This window comes from Rhinolophus sinicus, linkage group LG15 (assembly GCF_036562045.2).
Source record: "Rhinolophus sinicus isolate RSC01 linkage group LG15, ASM3656204v1, whole genome shotgun sequence".
NCBI classification, from domain to species: domain Eukaryota; kingdom Metazoa; phylum Chordata; class Mammalia; order Chiroptera; family Rhinolophidae; genus Rhinolophus; species Rhinolophus sinicus.
Window position 1 is genome coordinate 44,182,868 of NC_133764.1, and position 21,385 is coordinate 44,204,252.

At 41.9% G+C, this 21,385-nt stretch overlaps 1 protein-coding gene across 2 annotated transcripts in view; it reads left to right on the top strand.

Moving 5' to 3' along the window:
* The window catches only part of SPOP (speckle type BTB/POZ protein), a 62,814-nt gene extending 50,073 nt beyond the window's left edge, over positions 1-12,741 (top strand). For both annotated transcript variants that reach the window (XM_019740625.2, XM_019740626.2), the window contains 5 exons: positions 2,996-3,173; positions 5,814-5,869; positions 6,374-6,496; positions 10,107-10,249; positions 11,498-12,741. In XM_019740625.2, coding sequence (XP_019596184.1) covers positions 2,996-3,173; positions 5,814-5,869; positions 6,374-6,496; positions 10,107-10,249; positions 11,498-11,642 — 645 coding nt within the window. In that variant the 3' untranslated portion in view covers positions 11,643-12,741. The remainder of the gene's footprint in view (positions 1-2,995; positions 3,174-5,813; positions 5,870-6,373; positions 6,497-10,106; positions 10,250-11,497) is intronic.
* The last annotated feature ends 8,644 nt before the right edge of the window (positions 12,742-21,385 follow it).

Here is a 21,385-nt window from a genome sequence, read left to right on the forward strand (position 1 = left end):
ATTCATTTTTTTTCTTTTCATCATTTTATTAGTGGATTATTTGGATGTATTGGTTGAACTGTATGAAAATGCCAATATTTGATTGTTCTTGACCTATAAAAATGGTGATGTAATATGTAACCTTATTATTATAGGTTGTAAAACATGATACTGTAGTAAAAACCTACACCCCAACCCCACAACTTGACCAGTACCTTGCAGGTCACCTGCATATCCTTTAGACTCGTCGTCTCCCCACTCGGGAGGTATTATAAATAGCTATTTTGAATTATATGGTATCATTCCCTTGTTTAGTTGTATGCCTGAACAATATGTTGTTAGGTTTGGTTCATTTCAAGCTTTATAAAAATGCTGTCAGAATGTATGGCTCTTTTCACATTTTGTTTCTAAAATTTATATTGTGAATGTAACTATAGTTCATTCATTTTTAGTGTTCTATAATAGTCTGTTATAGGAATATACAACAGTTTATTCATTCTCTTCTTGAATGACGTTTAGATTATTGCTAGTTTTTTATTAGAAATAGGGCTGCATCTATATAAACAATCTATATGCAGTCTGTTATTTTTTTCTCAATTGTTTTAATTATATAGAAGTTAAATATATTTCCATTGGTTTTATTTTGACTTTCTATGTTTAGATAAAATGTACAATTGGCACAATCTTTAGTCTTTTATGAAATGTTCTTTTTGAAGAAAAGGAATTGACTTTAAGAATGAGGCCCTTTTACAACTTAAAATTTAGAGGGTTATACAGCCTTCCTGAGACATTTTCATGCAGTCATTTATAAGACAGATGACATAAATGTCACAGTCACGTCATCTTCTTAGCTGTAATTCTGAATAAGTCTCCATAGTCAATTTTATAGGCATTAAAATAATCTTTAGTTTTTCGCAGAATGGTTTCATTTTAGCATCATCATTTGCAGAGGAAAACAATTCCTTTCTAAGTTAAAAGTTTGGGCTCTGTAGACTCATTTGTGAATGCCATTTAAAATTTATTTTTAATTAAGCGTATTTAATGTTGGTAAGAGGTGCCAGACATTCAGAGCTCTAGAGACTCCAGGCATCCGTATATCTACAGAACAAGTCTGGCTCAGACAGTAAAGGTACATTCTCCTTCCTGCTCTGTTCCTCTCTGTGTCTAGAGAGAGGAATTGTCCCAGCGAGAGTAGGCACGGTCTTTGGGCCCCACTTATTACCAAGCGTGTATCTAACCAGCAGAGGGTCTACTGGTAACCATAGTTTGAAATTCACCTTATTTCTTGCCAATTTATTTTACCCAGTGTATAAATTGTTATCAAGTGTTAATGACTTTGGGCTCTTTTCAGCCTGGTTTAATTCAAGCTTAGGTACTCAGTGCCAAAAACATTCTCCATTCGGTTCTCTGGCCATCCCAAGAGATTCCTTTCTCTATGAGAAAGTTGGATTTAATTGGTCTTTACCGTTTTTTTGGGGGTGGGTGGGTAATTTAATTCAATCAGCTATATTTTGAGGCTATAACTGGAAACAGGCAACTTCTACTTTTGGTATTAATATATCAAAGAAGTGAGGGTGTTAATGTGAGTGAGTGAGTGAGTGAACAAAATAAGAGGTCTTAATGCAGGACAAGAGAGGCTCTCTGGGGTGGTTTGTCCTGGGTCTCGGGCTATTAAAATAACGTTATAATCGGGCTCTGATAAACGTGCTGCCAATGCTAAGCACATTCATAATTGATTAACTTGGCTGCTGTGTTGCTCAAGACCATAACAGCTTGTTTTAAACAAATGAATAAATTCCTTGACCTGATAGTAAATATCTCACTCACTCCTGCACAGAAGGGACTACGGGTCATTTGGATGGGGCACTAACTTTGCCTCAGGGATTATGACTGCATTTAAAGGATGACTTGCACCGTGAAGGTTAAAGGAAATTTGGGTCGTTTAGGATTGTTCCTGCGCTGTCTTTATCACCTACCTTGTAGGGATAGCAAGAGTAGGGAGCTGATTCTCAAATTTTATGAATTCTGCTTTGATGTTACCATTTCTAACCTAAGATGACGTAGGAGATGAAGCACAGCAGTGGTTATTAGGCAGGAGACTAATCTGAGGGTTACCTTCAGTGTGGTAACTTAGATTTATTTTATAATGTTACATGATTTATAAAGCCTTGTATTTGGTATCCTGACAAGTTTATCTGACTTTCACTGACCCGTCTAGAAGGTACCTTGTTTTTATCTAGGCTGAACTGGTAATTCAGCTGGTTAAAACCTGCTGCTGCTGAAGCCCTAGTGGCAAGTTGCATCTGTCTTTAAGCCTGCTGTCATCATTCGGTTCCAAAACTATAAGTGCATGCCTGGCTGGAACCAGCCATCTTTTATTCATTGTCACAAATGACTGAGTAAGTGTGTAAATGGCATGGGATACCCACCCAGTTGTCACTACCGGAAAGATCTTCCAAGCCCAGTCCTCTCATTAAATTAACATTTGGGAAGAAGTACCAATTATTTACCAAGCCCTATGGAAGCTGCATTTTATTTTCTAGTTCCTGACATAACTAAAATAAGTGAAGTGCTTTTTCCTTCCACTTACTAGATTTTTCTCTCTAGAGAGTTTAATGATAGTTTCTATAGGGGTTCTTTGTATTTAACCATTTGCTTAAGGCAGAATAAGGTAAATATTTGAGATTTAACATTTGTTTCTGTCAGTTTTTTTCCTCCTTGTGGCTTTGCCCAGGTGTTCAGGGCAGGGGAAGTGGAGCCTACTAGAATTTGGAGGGAAGGTGTGTGGGGCTCTCACCCCATTGTCCTGAGGTGGTGTAGAGTAATTATGATTGTGATAGATTGGCAATTATTTGATCCAGAGGATAAAGCTTTGATCTGTGAAGGTGGTTTCAAGAAAGTATGACTAACAGTATCTGAATGCACTGTAGCAATGAGGTAAAAGTCATTTCTCTTCCTGCTGGGAAAAGATTCCTGGAAACAAAAGCTTTGGACTATGTTTCCTTGTCTTTCACAGGTGAGTGTGGTGCAAGATTCCGTCAACATTTCTGGCCAGAATACCATGAATATGGTGAAGGTTCCTGAGTGCCGGTTGGCTGATGAGTTAGGAGGACTGTGGGAGAATTCCCGGTTCACAGACTGTTGTTTGTGTGTTGCTGGCCAGGAATTCCAGGCTCACAAAGCTATTTTAGCAGGTTGGTATTTATTCATGGGTAGCGTTAGTTTGGGTGGAATAAAGAAAAACAGTGGCTGCATAATCACCTTTTGAATAACTTCAACCTTGTGAACTAATGCAAAAAAATTGCAACTAAATATATTTTTATGTTTTGGTGACATTAGTTGTCATAACCAAAAAGGCTACTCTCCATCAAAATGGTATTTCTGTTTTTCCTCTATATAGTGGACTTAAGCCACCATTTTCAAGGAATGGATGATGATATGTATTGACTGCCTTCCCACCTAGAGAGTAAATGCAAAACACTGGTTAAGAGCAGGTATTAGTCCCTAGACAGGGGCTTAGGATGTGACAGAGAAGATTCTGGACTCAGGACTAAACCACCATCTAGCTAAGTCCCCAGCCTTGGGGGGTCGTAGCCCTGTCTTCCATACATAGTGACAAGGAGGATCGTGTCTTGTTCTGATTATAGGCCCTTTGTCTTTAAGACCAGAAAGACTGACACAGAGGAGGAAGTAACAGCAGGACTGGCTTTACCTCACATAAAAGCATAGCAGTCGGCCACAAACTTCTATTCAGGCCATAAGATGTAAGAGGAAGTCGCATGAACCTTCAGGCAATAAATTTCTTACCAAGACCCTCAAGCTCTGTTGTTCTAAAATACACACCTGGCAAAACCTCAATCTGGCTCACTCTAACCATCTTCCTGTTCCCTCCCTCAACTAGATTTTAGTGAGTATTGCTGAAGGAAGTCATTAACTGTTAGGTTAGTCTCCATGCTCAGCTGGGCTCTCCACAAACTCTTTCAGCAATTAGTCAGCTCCCTTTCGTTTTCTCAACAATAGGTACTTCAAACACTTACCACTCTCCTTTAATCTCCAACTCCCAAAAGATGACCTTGCTATTTCTTCCAAGAGAAAATTGAAGCCCTTCTCCTTCAGCTCTTGCCTCTCACCTTACCTGCCTTCTCAGTGGAGGGGGTATTCTTCCCTGTGTCCAAAGCGTCTAGACTGTACTTTCCACTTCTGTTTCATATCCCGTGCTGCCTTCTCAGAAGCGTTACTCTGCCAGTTACACCCTTGTTATCTGGTATCTTCTCTCTCTCTCCTATTGCCTATTTACCCTCAGCCTGTAAACAGACTCAAGCTTCTCCCTCTAGTTTCTCTCTCTCTAGCTCTCTCTTTTTTCAGAGCTAAATTTCTTAAGTTAGCACATTCACTGTCTCTACATTTTTCCTCCCACTTATCCTCAGTTCACCTTTGTGCAGTGAAAGCAGTTTTCCAAAGTTCTATGACCTGCTAGTTCCTAAATTTGAGGGACTCTTTAATTCATGTGTTATTTGCCTTCTTTCTCCTGGTTTTCTGCTACTTCTAATGTGTGGCCTCCCTCTCTACTTATCCATTTAAACATTGGTGTTCCCAAAGGGTCTGCCTCAGTTCTCTTTTCACTCTACTTATTCTCTCTGGGTGATTTTATTTACTCTCGTAGCATCAGCTCTGTCTATCCACTGAAGACCGGCTAAGCATATCACTGCTTTGGGCTCTTCCCTCTTTATTAAAAGCACTAGTCTTTTAGTCTTCAGCTTCTATTCAGTAGCGTTTAGCCCATAACCCTTCTGAGATAAAAACAATGAGAATTAATATCCTTTGGAATAGATTAAAATATTGAAGCTCAGAGGGTTAAGTGATTTGCCCACGATTATGTGGTTAGAAATGGCAGATCTAAAATTGGTCCTTTCTGATATAAACAGGTCAAAGTTCTAGTCGCTTGTTAGCTCAGAGTCCTACTATATATTCCATCTGTTCTTCCTCTCTTAGGTAGAGATTAGTCTCAACTTTCACCAAAATCCCTGATTTATTATTGGGCAACATGATAAAATTTGAGTTCTTTAGCCATTTTTTTACTTTCATGGTTGAAATTAAGTTTACTTATTATTTATATTGTTCATTAGCCTAGAATTGGGCATGACCTACAACACTGTTTCTCAACCTTTTTTCATTATCCCCATCCCTAAGGGAAAAAATTAAATTATCTCTAATGAGAGACATTAAATACTAAGGAATAAGATTTTGTTAGGTAGGGTTGAGTTCTGAAAGGCCAGAAATGATTGTAATAGCTAAGATGTTTTTGCCTCTTGGGTATTGTCATCTCTATTGAGAATGTGTGGCTTGGAGGGACAGACAACCTGCCATAAACACGCACTTCCATGGATGCCATTGAGCCCTGTTCTTGACGTCCTTGCTGTGTGGTCCCTGGAAGTGGGGAAAGTAGGTGTCATTGTTCCAGGAAAAATCTAGGTATTAGGACATTCTACTTAGCTCCCGAAGGGCCTTCCATTTGAACCCCTAAATCTACCCAGAGGTTATCATTGTTATCCAACATAGGTAATTTGGGTAATTTCCTTGAAATATAAATAGTTGAAATGGAGCTAATAAAAAAAAGTTTTGAAAGTTATTTCTTTTTCTATTTCCTATTTATTATAATTATTCACTTATTGGTATAAGAAGAAAGGAATTTCATAATTCTGGTATAATTTGAGGCTAAGACCCTTTCCTATACCAGTGGGACAAGAAAGAAAAAGATCTCTTCTTCATAACAGAAGAACCAAGATATTTTAATGTGATAACCACATCTGTCTGCTTCCCTTTTCACTTTGTAGCTCGTTCTCCAGTTTTTAGTGCCATGTTTGAACATGAAATGGAGGAGAGCAAGAAGGTATGTAACAGGATGAAGATACGTCTTTTTAGCTAGGTGACTAGATTCAGATGATTTTTCCAATTTGGCAGCAGATTTATTTTCCTAATTATTTTTTCTTATTGTGTTACTAAAATGGAGTACAAATTCCCTGAAAGGATACTTTCTGAAAGCAGAAAGAGGTGGTCCAGAAGGATTCTAGGTAAAGTAAACTCACTCTATACCAGGCAGATCATCCCAAGTTTTGAATGAGGATATTAGACACGTGTTTCTACTCAAGAAAAGAAAGGTGCAAAATGAAAGATAATAGTTGTCTTGCTGTTGTATTTCAGAAAACAAAGGTGGTACATATAATGGGAGAAAAGGCTATTTATTTGTAATCAAATAGGGCAAAGAGAAATTTTCCATTCATGTTAGATTTGAAATGATACAAGCTTCTCTCCTCACCAGAGCTTAAAATCATGAAAATTTTTTAGGGATTTTGTTCTGTTGGAATGTTTCTTACTTTTGGTTTTTCTGACATAGAATCGGGTTGAAATCAATGACGTGGAGCCTGAAGTTTTTAAGGAAATGATGTGCTTCATTTACACGGGGAAGGCTCCGAACCTCGACAAAATGGCTGATGATTTGCTGGCAGCTGCTGACAAGGTGAGATAAGAATAGAAAAATAATCACAAGACTAGGAGTTTTGTGACCTCTTCAATTTCATGACTGGGCTTCTATGCTGCATTGTAGGTAAGGTGAGCGTATCTTAGTTTGGCCAGGACAGTCCTGGTTTATACTTGTGTTCCGACACAATTATTGACAGTACCCGTATTATTTTCAGAAGTATCATGCTTTGAATGGTAAATGATATGGTCACTCTACCTATGGAAAAGAAGGATAAGTTTGCCGTTTACCTCTCTTTTCTTCCCCATCTCAAACTTAACCACAGTGACATTAAAGATTCAAATAATACTAACATTTGGATGTGTAAGTTAGCTTTATAATTTACAAAATGTTCTTGAGTTCATTAACTTTTATTTAAACTTTGTCAATAAGAGGATAATCTTTTACCCAGTGTCCTGGTTAGCATTTTTAACTTTCCCCTAAATAGTTACCAAAATAAATCATATTCAACATTATAAGATGATTAATACTTCTGTGGGAAAAAAGAGATACTACTACAGTAAATGTATACTTTGATTGTAAGATACATTTTGACTTGAGAAATGTTAGAGTGTGAAAATAAAAATGTGGATCTTAGAATCAAGGAGATATGATGATTACCTAAAACAACGGGCCAGTGATTCCCAAGATAAGCTTGGGGTAAAGGTTAATGAAGCACTGAGTTTAACCATGTCATGTGGGGTTTTTGTGTGTTGTTTCATTGCAGGATTTCTCAGAACCTTTAAAATGTTAATGTGCACGGTGAGTTTCCTAAAAGGGAATATGAAAGATGGGATTTCTCCAGTTTAGTTAACGCTGGAATCTTTTTCCTCAAGGATCACCCCGGGGATTAGTATTCCCCAAAACACACTTTGGGAAACTGGCTTTCATTGTGTAGATACATCAGAGAGAGCACAGTGACCTGTCCTCCAAGGCCCCATGGTCTGAGAAAACACAATGGTGTGTGTGTGTGTGTGTGTGTGTGTGTGGCACTATTTATCCCGTGGAAGCTTTTGTTGTGTTGGGTGGGTGTTGGGGCAAGGGTGTTAAAAGGGCTTCAACCCAGCCAGCAGTAGACCCTGTGAGAAAGGTGTTCTCTGCTGAAAGTGCCTTCTCTTCCTGTGTCATACTGCAGCACCCGTGTGAGGGCAAAGCTGGCTCTGACCTAAGGGCGCTAGAGCCTTCCTTCCCAGGATTGGCTCGTGAGAATAGTCTCCTTCCACCTCCCTTTGCACCCCTGAGGACAGAGGAAAGTGCCTGTGTTTACAGTGGAGGTTTTATCTTTATTGATCAGCTTTTTGGAGTGTTTGTAGAGGATAAGGCATATAAACCCAATCAATGCTCCTGATGAAAAGGATTGAATACTAGCTGTATCCTTCTTATCACCTTTCAAGACTTCATTAGTACAATTAAGCAATACGAACAGACCATACCCTTCCAGGCTAGCTCAGTTCTGACCAGAGGAAAGTTGCTCTCAGTGGAGACAGTAAGAAAATATATACTGTGAGCTCTGGGGAAGTTGAAGACACAGCCCAGTGCCTGCTTTTTATAAACATGAGTTTATAATGATTCTGCCTCATCTGCCCTCTGATTTTCAATGAAACATTCACTTGTGCTTTTACACATCAAGCATTTATCCCCCTCATCTTCTAGCTCCCATAAGGATGAGTAGTCTCCTTGAAAGACCCACTTTTTAGACAGAAATACTGAGGCTCAGTGGTATATGCTCAGAGTCAGGGTTAGGCATCTGTTTCCTTAGGTTTTCAGTTATGCCCCTCAGCCAGAGACCCTACTGGGAACCTACGGTAAGTGCACAGAGCATGGGGATCAGCCAGCACCGACGTTCCAAGGGTGGTAGTTTCAGTACAGTGTGTTAATTTGTGGTTTTAAAAGATAAAACAATTGAATCATAACAGTGTTTTAAATTTATGAATGAGAAGTAACTGAAGGGTGTGTTTTCAAATTCCATTCAGAATTTCCCATTAGACAGTCTTTGCTCCAAGCTTATTTGAAAACATTTTTACCTTTACCTCCTTGTGAGCTTCAGGCAAACAGAATAAGAAATCTTTCATGGAAGGATCTAAACATCTAGAATTTACCCAAAAGGCTGAAATAGCTTCTTCTGAGTTTCCCCAGTCTCCCGGGGACATGTGTAATTAGACCAAAAACAAAACAAAACACGTTGGCCAGGCCTGGGAGACACAGTTTCAATCTCTTGGGTAAGTACTGCCATTAGGAAGGTTTTTCAGAAGCATAATTAAGAAAAAAAACTTTGTCCCCCAAGGGATAACAATGGCTACTTTTGTCTAATTATGCAGTAGGGATCAGAGCTATTCACAGTAAAAGTCCTTTTAAAAGAATATATTGAAAAAGGATAAGAAGAATATTCTGTGCAGCACTGTATAAAAACTGAACATTTACTCAACCTTTTCCAGCCTTTTAAAACAAAAACCTAATTTCTTGCTTGTCTAGTGTCATTCCTGTTTTCCATGGAAACTGCTTTCCAGTTACTCAAATGTAAGAAATTAAAGCTGCACCAAAACCAATAAAACTCTCTTTTTGCTGCAGGAGATCACAGTGCCAGCAGATATGCCTCCTCACCCAGAATTCATAAAAATACAATTTTCCTAGTTTGATTGCCATGATTCAGCCTGGAGGAGTATCATGTCACTGAGTTTTGAGGCCCTCAAGACAGGCCCTTTATGGAATCTGTGGCTACCCTCCGAGCTAACCATTTTCCTGTGAACTGATTAATTACATTTGATTTTGTGCTTTTTATACCTTCCTCCTCCTTATCCCTGAAGTTCCTTAGTAGTAAGTTCATAACCTATTTGAGAGAAAGGATTACAGTGGCATCAAAACAAATCAACTAGATCAAATGTGCCCAATATTAACCTCGACCTTCATTTCCAGAACATTTATCCTTTTACCTGGAAAATAGGAAGTTTTTAGACTGAAACTGGATCCAGGGTCTCTGTTGCTTTGTTCATCTACCTTGCGAGTCTTAACCTCAACCCCAATAAAATAGGACTCCATTTATCCTTTTCTATTTAAAAGGCGGCCTTTGGTTGACCCTCATTCAGGAACAACTAGTGGCAGAGATGCTGGTGAAAGTCACCACAGGACTCCTTTTCACAGCCTAAGGGGCCAGTCGGGATACCCTGCCAGGCTAGTGACAGTGCTTAAGTAGAAAGGACTGTGCTTCCCCCTCGTCTGGCTCTCACTGAAAGGATTGCAGAAATGTCAAATGGTATATCCCTGGTGACTTGAAGCAGAGTAATGCCTCATGGTAAGGGGAGGTGGTGATGGTTCTAGAAACCCTTGAATCATAGTTGGGGCAGGTACACTGGAGGATGTGGGTCTGCTCCATATGGCCTTGTTTCTAAAAGGTAGACTTTAGAACTGGAATGGCAGCTATGCCAGTGATTTCAGCTGTCTTCATTTCAGCCTTTGGAGTATGGTGATGTTTTATAATTGCAGTAGTAGCCTCATGGTCTCTGCAGTTTTGTTCAGGTATCCAGTTACGTGATGGTACAGCTGCAGAAAACAGCCTCAGTGGCGGCCGGCTCAGAGCTGTTCCTGCTCTGACAGCGGTGCTTCTGTTTTACAGTATGCCCTGGAGCGTTTAAAGGTCATGTGTGAGGATGCCCTCTGCAGTAACCTCTCCGTGGAGAACGCCGCAGAAATTCTCATCCTGGCGGACCTCCACAGCGCTGATCAGCTGAAAACTCAGGCAGTGGATTTCATCAACTAGTGAGTTGGCATCTTCAAAGTTCTTTCAGGATATAGTTGGGATAGCTAGAGAAATAAGAAAGACTTTGAATTAGTGAATAAAATAAACGAGAAGCTTCGTTAACCTTTTAGTAGTAAGTACAGAGTTTTCATCTTTCCCGTCAGCTTGCCTGTGTGGAAGATAGTTTTGCTTTCATGGGTCTAATTTGATTGGTGAGTGAGGTATTTTACTTCCTTGTATTGATCAGAATTAATGAAAATGATAACTTGCTGGCCTGAAAAAGCTGTGTTCCCCAAATGATAGCATCTTTACTTCACATTCACTGGCTTAATGAAAGACACGTAGATCTCTAGGAGAACAGAAGTACGTTTTTTATGAGTGAGTAAAATGTATTTAATGGTCCATTATGGAATGGGGAGAAGAGACAGGATCATCAGTAGATGAAGTTGTTAAATACTGTTTTGAGAAAGAAATGTTCAGTCTAGTAGATCTGCTCCTTCGTCCTAAATGGCAAATAACCTGGCTATATTACTTTCTGAAATAATTCTCAGTGGGGCATGATGGGGAGCAAAAGTTGGGAAAAAACCCAAGGAAGAGAAGCAGGCCTTATAAAGCGCTCACAACAGCAGTTCTGGGGTGAGATGGTCTAAGAAGTTGTCAGGTAGATAAGTGAACATTGTTCAACCCAGAAAATGCCCCCAAACAGGAAATGACATAAGGACGTCCTCTAAGTCAGTCTGTAAGATTGTTTCAAAGCAGTTACTGATTGAGACAAAAGAGGAGGGAAGAGACCACTAAATGTTGGTCCTAGTGAGTGCTCACTCTGTGCTGGACACTTGCTGGGTGCTTTTTAGATGTTAACCATTGGGTGAAGTGTGGTTGTTACTGATAATCAAATAGGCCCCAGGCTATGTTCTGCTCTGTGGTTACAGGACTAGTCAGTGGCAGAGCCAGGTGGAAGCTTAGAGCTCTCTCCTCATTGGCGTCAGCAGTGACTATAAAGAGCGTTGACAGTGGAGAGAAGAGCCTGGGGAACACTTCACCTTTAGTAGTTGACAGTATAGTGGCTCCAAGTCCTGGTCATCAGAGCTTACAACAGCCACAGACTGGTCACCTGTCTGCACATTGTCTAACCAGTGAATTCTCATGCATGTGTTTCTTGCATTGACACCCTGTACAGCAAACTCTGGGGAATGAGGCTGTCTGGGTGGCTATTGAATCCATCTTGCACTCCCTCCTTCGATAACGCATCTCTGCATTTCTCCTAGTCACGCTTCGGACGTGTTGGAGACGTCGGGGTGGAAGTCAATGGTGGTGTCACATCCCCACTTGGTGGCTGAGGCGTACCGCTCTCTGGCTTCAGCACAGTGCCCTTTTCTGGGACCCCCACGTAAGCGCCTGAAGCAGTCCTAAGATCCTGCCCGTCGTAAGACTCCGTTTATTTTCCAGAAGCAGCAGCCACTGTTGCTGCCACTGACTACCAGGTAGACAGCGCAATCTGTGGAGCTTTTACTCTGCTGTGGGGGGAAAAGACTGCATCATGGCCCAGACTTTTAAAACAGCACTAAATGAACTTGGGGGGACTGGGGGGAGGGAAGGGCCGGGGACTCGGGGCTGTTCAACCTAATGAAAACCCTGTTGCTGCGTCACTGTGTTCCCTTTGGCCTGGCAGAGTTTGATCCTCTGGGGATTCAGTTTAGGCTCTGGCCCTGAGGACATCCCAGCAGTGGTACTTCGGAGAAACCTGTCTGCATCTGACTGAGCAGAACAAATCGTCAGGTGCCTGGAGCAAAAAGGAAAAAAGAAAAAAAAGGACATTTAGTTTTAAGAGAAGGGAAAAGGAAAGAAGAAAGGATTTTTGCAGAATTTCTCAAAAATCGTTTTGTGGATTCTAGTAGTATTTATGTTGAGAGAAGTTTCAGTCCATCAACTGTGCTAAAACTTGGATATTTGTGAAAACTCCTCACCACCATACAAGTATCAGAAGAGCTCTCTTGTTGTTAGCACTTACTGTTTGCAAGAACAGAATATATCCTTTTATCCCTTTATGAAAAATGACAAGTGAAGGCGAAAAGGGAAGGATGTTATTTGATCTGGAAGATGAGTGTTCTGATATGGCTTTTGCAAAAAATCTTTATTGGTGTTGAAAACTGGAAAAAAATAATTCACCCAGAATTCATACCGTCTCGACAAGAACTATGGTTCTCTGTTTTTAGATATTGTGGAAAATGTTTTTTGGCATTTTTCTCTGATTTTATTTCTCCTCCCTTCCCCCTTTTCTAAAAAAAAACAAAACAAAACAAAACAAAAAGAAGAGAAAAGAAAGGAAATTTTATTATTAATGCTGTATGAAAAAAACCCCAGCCCCGATTGCTCAGCTGTTCGTACCTGACTTGTCGCCTGCATAGGAGCCAGTCCTGTTCCTTCCAATTCGCCCCTCTTCCTACAGGGGAGAACTTCCAAATGTTAATTTTTTTTTCTTTTTGAAAATATAAATAATGACTATTTTGTACTGTGTGGTATCTTTGGTCTTTTGTTTCGTTCACCTGGCTTGTCTTTTGGGTCAGAGTTCCTTAAGGGATTTTGAAGGCCTAGTTCAACCCTCCAGGTTGCAGAGATAATGTTTGCAGTGGCTAAGCGGTGGGGATTTACTGCGTCTCCCTGATCTCGTTTCCTTTGTGAGCTACCAGCTGCCAGTCTGTCCTCCTTGAGCATCTCACAGTCTGCATCCTACTGAGGGGTCAGGCTCATACCTCTGCCACGGCAGGTAATGGAAGTGGGCTTTCTGCACCCTACACATGTTAAGCCCTACTCTTAATCTCCCTTCTCCTAGTGAAATATAAAAAGATCCAGGGGCTATAACGTGATTAAATAAAGGGAAATGATTATGCCTGACTGGTTCTGTCACTGACTTGATGTGTTTTCAGAAAAGGTAGTGTCTGAATTCCCTGTGAGCTCACAAGAGTGCCCTGGGGCTCCTGTGCCTTCCTCATGACAGTGTTGAACAGGACAGTGGGACACACTGGAAAATGCAGTGGCCATCTGGCCAAGGTATGTGTTGTTTGACCTTCAATGGAGACTCCATGTATTTCCCTTCAGTGACTTTAGCCTTTGCAAATATTCCAGTTTTCACTTAGCTTGCCAGTTTTCATTTATCTAGAATGGAGTAGAAAAGATCTATTATCAATAGAACCAAAGACAGGATTTGCTTATTAAAAACTACTCCATTGCACTTCTCAGTTTCCCCTTAATGTCACCTGTGTGAGGAAGTGCCCAGTTCTCCGTGTTCTGGCTGCTGTCCCTGTGCCTCTTCTGTCCGTCCTCACTTTCTAGATCAGCACCCAGCTCCAGGGATCAGGGCCTCACAGAGTCTCCTGTGCCCCTGTTGTCTCTCACGTAACTGTATTTGCTTAGCAGTACTGTTTTCAGCGAACCTTTCGTGCACAGTATCTCATTTAAACTTCCCAACAACTTGATGAGTTGGGCAGGACAAGTGATAAATAGCATCTTCACATTTTATAGATGAGAGAAGCTCAAACCCAGAGCAGTCAAGTGGCATGCCTAGGATCACACAGCTGTTGAGTGACAGTTCTTCTAATGTAGCACCCTGAAAAGATTTGTGAGTAACTGCAGGAAGGTCCTTTTCTGAAATGTTTAGGTATGAAATCTGAGGTAAAGCCTCCTTCCTGTGGGAATAGCAAGAGCCAAGCTCTGGAAAGCTGCCTCTGGCTTGCTCTTCAGAGGTTCCCGGAGGACAAAACAGGCTTCAGATTTGCTTTCTTCCTCAGTCACAGGAAGCTGTGGGTTAGGGGCTGATGGGTTCGGGGAATATGTCCTCAGGAGGGTAGCAATCCTGGCACTAAGCTTCTGGCAGGACGAAGATCTCTTCTGGGATTTTCCAGTATTTATGGAATTTCCAATGTGGGCTTTACAATGGGTACAAAGCTGTTAGAATTTCAGGTACAGGTAAAGCTACTCAGTGCTTCTGTCGTTATTTCTGGACGTGTTTGTTTTTGTTTAAATGATACAGTTGAAGCCATCTGGTTGTGACAACATCAGAGCCCCAGCATACTGTTCATAAACCTCCCACTGCCACCACCCCCTCCCTTAACTCCCCCACATCTGAAATTTAATTCACGTTAACTCCACAATCTGTGGCATGTGCTGTCACTGCAGAGATGTCCGTGCCAGTGGAGCAGTTGGAGATTTCAATTCCACAAGGATATGGCTTATTTATCAAAACAATATTTCAGGCAAGTAGTTTCACAGAATCTTTGAAGTTGCTGTTTCAGGTTCAAATAGAGTATCTGGTGTCACTCCCCAACTCTCCTCCTCCCCAATTATCAGCCCCCCTGTATTTGGCCATCATGGAGAATTTTTCCCATTCCCTATGTGGAGATTAAACCTCTCTGTGTTGTTATTAGGAATCTCAAACACCTTTATGGGTTTTAACAATTTAGGTAAGAGATGCCTCTCTTACTGCTGGTAAGCCTACTGACCTTTTATGTCTTTTAAAGAGATTCCACTTTTTAAAAAAAAACTCCAGCAAGGGACATCAAGATCTTTTCTTAGTCCAAAAGATCTCTGGCTTGACCACCACTCTGTGTGTTTATTTATAAATCTGGTTTAAACCTATTGTGGCTTCTCCATATTGTGTGAGCCTGTGCAGATGAAAGGAAACAGCTTGTATGTTTATGAACAGACAGAACAACAAACAGAGGGGGAGTTGAAACTGACTGTTGCTTTGTTCTGGCTCTTCTACTCCTATAAAAGAACAACTAATTCCCCTAACAGGACCGTATTGGATCCTTCGGTTTATCTTTGTCAAAGACAAATTATTGGCTGGAGCCCAATCTTATTTTCCACAACTAATTATCTTTTTAATCAGCCTGGGTCCCCTGTGTTTCCTTTGTCTCATGACTTTTCACTGAACTCTGCCCTGCATCATTTAAATTCATTTCGAATGCTTTGCTGACTAATCTAACATTCAGGTGAGTACCGTTGGACTGCTCTTTTTGTATGTGTATGCACAAGCTGGGTGTGTTTTTCCCCTTTGAATTTCAGAGGTGATTGCGCCGCGTTGGGCCTTTGACCTACGAGGTGGACACCTCATGGAGATAGTAAGCGAGAAAGCAAATGTAGGACCATCAGTATTGGGGATAATGAGCTACAAGAACCAGAAGCGTTGACCTCCTGGTGGGAGTGGAAACTTGAATGTTGTTGACTGATGGGATCTTAGTGCCGCTCCGCCATTATCCGCTCCCCCTCCATAAATCCTGTCACGCTGGAGTGGGAAGTGGCATCTGGAATACTGTTTGATTCTGATTCCTGCAACTCTAGGAAGAAAAAGAGGTGTGTTAGACTTGAGGGAATTCAATACAAGCAACAGAAATGATTAAGGAGTTACAGGGGGTCGACTTGAGGGGAGAAACTGTGAAGATAAAGCATGCGTAACTCAAACATAGGAATGTAGCAGCAGGCCCCACGGTTTACAGATCTCACAGGAGTTTTGAACACTTGCTCGCTTGTCCTGTGCAGCACCCATTCATCCCGGTTGTGTAGCTTGGGAAGGTTGTAATCTAACTTCTTCAAGGTCGTTCAGCCTGGCTTTGAGCCAAGAAACAACAGAAGGCAAAGGCATAGCCTTGGGGCTTGGGCCCAAGGACCAAAAAGAAAGCCAAAATCCAAGACTTTGCCTGGCAGTAAAGAGGACACACCTGCTCCTAACGCTCAGCTGAAGTGAGGAGAGCTTCAGCCCCCCAAGACTCTTAAAGGTGAGCTCTTAAAGTGAAGGAAAAAGGGGGTCCCAACATAGTTCACCTTCCTTTCCTGTCTGAGAAAGCAGGCATCCAGAGAAGTGAGATGACATGCTCAAGGTTACAGAGATGAAAACTCAGGCCACTGACTCAACAAACAATGGCTGAGTACGTATTAGATTGGTGCAAAAGTAATTGCGGTTTAAAAGGTTAAAAATAATTGCAAAATCCACAATTACTTTTGCACCAACTTAATAGAAGGTGCCAAACATTGTGCGAGGCTAGGATCCAGGTAGAAGGTAGGATTTCTGCTCATTAATCTAATTCAGTTTAATGGAAGAGGCAGGGGCATGGTATTGAGGATGGAAAAGAAGCTACTGAATTTAGCCGTGGTTACCTTAGAGCAGTTTCTGTCAAATGGTGGAGGCAGAAGCCAAAACCGACGAGAAGGTGAGTAAACAGAGTGAGTATAAGCTGCTTTCCAGAAGTTTGGTGGGGAGAGAGGAAGGGACTCTCTCCCACCCACTTGTAAGAAGTTATGTCTCAATTTAGTCAACACATTTATTTTTGTCTAGAAGTCATGGTGTACAGGTTGTTCCATAAAATTACAGACACTTTCATAACTGGTATTTGTAGTAAAAGTCATGTTTGTAGAATAATTACTGCTTTAAATTGAGAACGAAAACAATCACCTCAACACACAATTTTAAGAATGATTTCCTAAAGACAAACAGGTTTCTGTACTTTCTCTACTTACCCATCTTCCAGGTAGAAGTTTGCTTCACATTTACTGTAAACCCTTAAAATGTTTTCATGAGCCAGTGGCTTGGTTCACTGGTGTGCTGCTAAAGGTATAACATTCAGTTCCCCAAAATGTAAGCCCTGATTGGTAGCATTTGCCAGTTTCCATGGTGCAAATACTTCCACCGAGGCCCATTTCAAACTCCCAAGGTGACTTTACTGAGTGCAGAGTGGAAAAGGGATGGACAGCTCACCATTATCCAGTGTTTCCACCATACAGATGAATAGATGCATATAACCTCAAGAGTACAGATAATAAACTGTAAAATAGGAAGAGATGAATTCTGAGTATTTATTAACTTTGCTGTTAATTGTATGTTAATACAATTTAATTTTTAATTGGCCATTCAACAACCAGCTCTTAAAATTCCCCCAAATTTAACAGTTAGAAAGCCAGTGTGAACCAGCTCCAGCACACCACTGGTGTGGTTTCAAGTTTTTCCTCCAACATCTGTGCACCTTATTATTTCCTGTTATCCCACAACCCTTTAAAATGCACTTACCGGGGGAGGAGGGTTCACACAGTGTAAGGGATATAAATGATAAACGTCTAAGTTTTGCTTTGTCTTGTGCACCTGACACTAATAAAAAAATAAATAAATAAAAATAAATAAAATGCACTTACCTAGTTTAATGGTAAAGTACTGCCTTTTTACCCTGTTTCCCCGAAAATAAAACCTAGCTGGACAATCAGTTCTAATGCGTTTTTTGGGGCAAAAATTAATATAAGACCCGGTCTTATTTTACTACAGCATTAATTTTATATTAATTTTTGCTCCAAAAGACGCATTAGAGCTGATGGTTTGGCTCGGTCTTACTTTCGGGGAAACAGTAGAATCTATAGATACATTGACATTGACACATGAACCAATAGTCATGTTACACATTTTAATCTTTCTGGTTAAATAAACATTTTTTTTTCTATCTTTTACCAGTGTTGGAAGTGTGTATTTTATTGAAACATTATTGAAAAATAGGTATATCCCCTGACACATTAGCCAGTATAATTCTGTCATTCCTGGGTGTTGTGGTCTCCGAAGTGGATCCTTCCTGCCTCCATTACTTACGTCTCACAAAAGTTAAAGAGGAATAAAAAAGGGGGGGTGTTTGAGAGTGGTTAGCATACCAGTAGGCAATCCTTAGGGTCATGTGCCCACCAGAGTTTTAATAACTGCCTTGGTTTGACCTCTTAAGAATGAATTTTTAGAGTCCTTTGTTTTCTTTGCTAGTAATTCATTTGTACATTTGCTATATGATGTGCCGGGGACTGAGCTAGTTTCTAAGGATAAACTGAGTAGAACTGTTCCCTGCCCTCATTGGAACTTGGTGTCTAATGGGGAGAGAGTGTCCTTAGTAATACCACCAATACATAGTGCCACACCATGGTGAGTGCGCTGAAGGAAACGTATAGAGCACGGTGAGAGCCTGGGAGTGGGGAATTCGGGATCCAGAAAGGCTTCCCGAAGAAAGCAGCTTTGGAAGTAAGAGCTGAAAGATGAGGAGCTGTCAACTTGGTAATGTTGGAGAGGCACATTCCTCACAGAAGAAATCGCATACATTAAGCCCGGAAGTCAGGAGGGAGCTTGGCGTGTTCTCGGACCCCATGTTCTCGGACCCCAGAGAAGACTGAGTAGCTGGAGTGCAGAGAGGCGCGAATGCAAGTTAGGAGCCAGTCCGGCAGGCCCTTCACAGGTCACACTTAGAACTTAGCAGCTCTGACACTAAGAACAGTGGGGAAATCCTTGAGTTTTAAGCAAGAGAGGGCTGGCAAGAGTTTTGTTTTAATCTTTGGCTAGGGTATAGAAAAGTTAAAGTTGGTAGTAGGGGTGGAGGTGGCAGAGCTGGAGAATAGAATATTTGAGAGACTTAGGGGGCAAATTTGGCAGAACTTGATGATGGATTGGCTAGAGTAAGGATGAAGAGGTGACTAGGATGGATTCACCAAAATGGAGACCAGTAGGAATATAAACAGGCTTGAGGGAAATTAGATCATTACTTTTATTTTACTTGATGATGAGATGTTTTGAGAAATCCAAATAGAGGTGTTACGTGATCTGTTGAATTGTTGAGTCTAGACTTCAAAGTAGAGGTTGAGACTGGAGAGCAGGTCCCAGGGAGGGACTGGCTTATAGGTGTAATTGAAGCCCTGGCATGTGCTGGGTCACTGAGGAGAAGTCGAATGAGGAGAGAAGGGGGCCTGGGACTAAACCTTAAGGAATTCTTCTATTTAAAGGCCGGTAAAGGATGATAAGCCACAAAGGAGAAGTGATAGCCAAAGATAGGAAGAAAATATGTAAGTGAAGAGAACCAATACAAAATTGTTAAAAGTGTCAAATGCTGTAGAATAAGAGCATTTTTAAATGCCCATTGGAGCAAGCAACATGGAAGTTATTCGTGACCTTAGCCGGAGTCATTTCAGGAAAGAAACCCAGGTCAGGGGAAGGTGAGGAATGGGTGGGAGGTGAGGAACGAGACGGGGAGTCACAGGCAAGCCTCCGAGGTATGGCTGTGAAGGGAAGGACAAAGTTCTGGCAGTAACTCGAGGAGGGAAATGAGTAGAGGGAGGTGTTTTATTTTTTTCCCATAGAATGAAAGTGATGTGAGTCTGATGTAAAGCTGATGGGAAGGGCCCAATAGAAAGGAAGCCGTGAAAGCTCCAAAGTTCAGTAGAGAATTGATAATCTGTGCCATGAGGTTCTGAGAGTGCTAGGAGGAGAAGGGGAGGGTGGGCCTAGGGACAAAGAGGAGGGACACGCTCTCTGGGTATGAGGAGAGTCGCAGAAACAAGAGGGTTTGTCTGATAGTGGGAAGTTGAGCAAGTTTGCATCTGGTGACGTGTATAAAAACATAAGTAGGAAATAATGTCAATGGCTGAGAATTCCTGGAAAGGATGGGGGTGGGGGAGGAGTGATCTGAATGGTTTATTGGGAGGAGTTGTTAGCGCAGGCTGTACTGAGGGTCCAGCCCAAGTTGGGTTTGCAGAGTACAGCATCTGGAGTCCATCTGGCTCTGGACTCCTGCTGCCCTCATGATCCTGGCCAAAGTACTTGGCCTGTGTAGGCCTTAGTTTTCTCACCTGTGAAATGGGTATGTCTCTAGAGTTCTCCTGGGAAATTAATGAGAAAATACATGTCAAGACCTTAACGTAGTGACTGCCATTGAACAAGGGCTCCAGAAAGGTGAGCTGCTGCTGTTAGTGCTATTAATTCTGGTTGGTTCTAACCTAAGCCATGTGTAGACTTTTGAGTCCATTTCCTTTTAGGATTTCTTGGAATGGAATCTAAATCTGCAATGAGACACTGAATGGGCACCTTTGGGAGTGTGGGGGTCTTCTGCAGCAGGATACCTGTGGAGAAAGAATCCTGTGAACTCTGAGGCTTTCACCTGCTGTGACGTACGGAGGAGGGGACGTCCACAGAGGTCTCAGAAAGAGTGAGTCTGCTGCTAATCTCCTAGTCACCTGGAACAGCTCGGTCATCACTATCATCGTTATCATCCCTGGAAGCTAAGCGTGCTTGACACTAGGCATTCCAAAGAGAGAGGTAAGAGGCAGGGCGGAAGCTTGTAGGTGTGAGAATCGGGCTCAGGAGAGGATGGAAGTAACTTGGGGACCCAGGAGCCATGTTTCTTGAGCTGTAGCTACCTTGGAGGGGGCAGGGAAAATGGATGATGCATACCTACTAAATCAAGCCCGTCTTTTCTACATAATTTTTCTTCAGCTTCTTTTTTCCTTCCTTTTCTGCCCCTGTCCTTCCCTCCTCCTGGAGCATGGAAACTTCCATTTATTTCTTCCCTGTTTTCCTAGACATTTTTCTCCCTCATCTCCAGTCCCGCTCACTAGAGTGACATCTTGAGCCAGATCCTGCTGCATTAAAAAAAACAAAAAACAAAAAAAGAAAAAACTGCCTACAACGAGCCCTCCAGTGCTGATCTCCACTGAGATGGCAGATGGCAGGGCCTGACAGCGGTAGCAGGCCCCCTCCAATCCCAGGCCTGGGAGCTGCCAAGACTGGTAAATGGGGCATTTAGATACATTTCCACTCTCTTGTATCCCTCACGTACCCCCAATGTTCCCAAAGCAGCATCATTCTCATGTATTGTAGCGCTGCCCAGCAGGGTTTAACTACCTGTGCCTCGCCTTTTCTCCCTGTCCCTGTGAAAGATGCCCGTGATAGACGTTGAATTCAGAGTTCATCTGTGAGTCAAGAATTATTGGCAGGACCCTGTGTGTGCTCCATGCACTTGGCCTTCCTCAGAGTGTGGTAGAAATGGGTCATGCAAGGCCCAGTCCTCAGGGACTTGCTCTCGGGTACAGTCCAAGCCGAGCACATTTCACACATCCAGTTCCCAGGAGTGCCAGCAACGGACCACAGCCATCCAGGCTGAAGAGAAACTGGTCTGTCAGGGAGGTGACCTGAAGGTGGGGCAGAGAGAGAAATTAGTGTGTGGGTGGGGGCTGGGGCTGTGGGGCCAGGACTGGGGCTGTGGGGCCTTGGGCAGGCCGCCTCAGCCTGGGAGTGTGCATGGCTGGCTGGTCTGGCTGTTTAACTGTGTGCTTCTAATGAAAAGATCCTTTGGCCACCTGCGTTACCCAAGCCC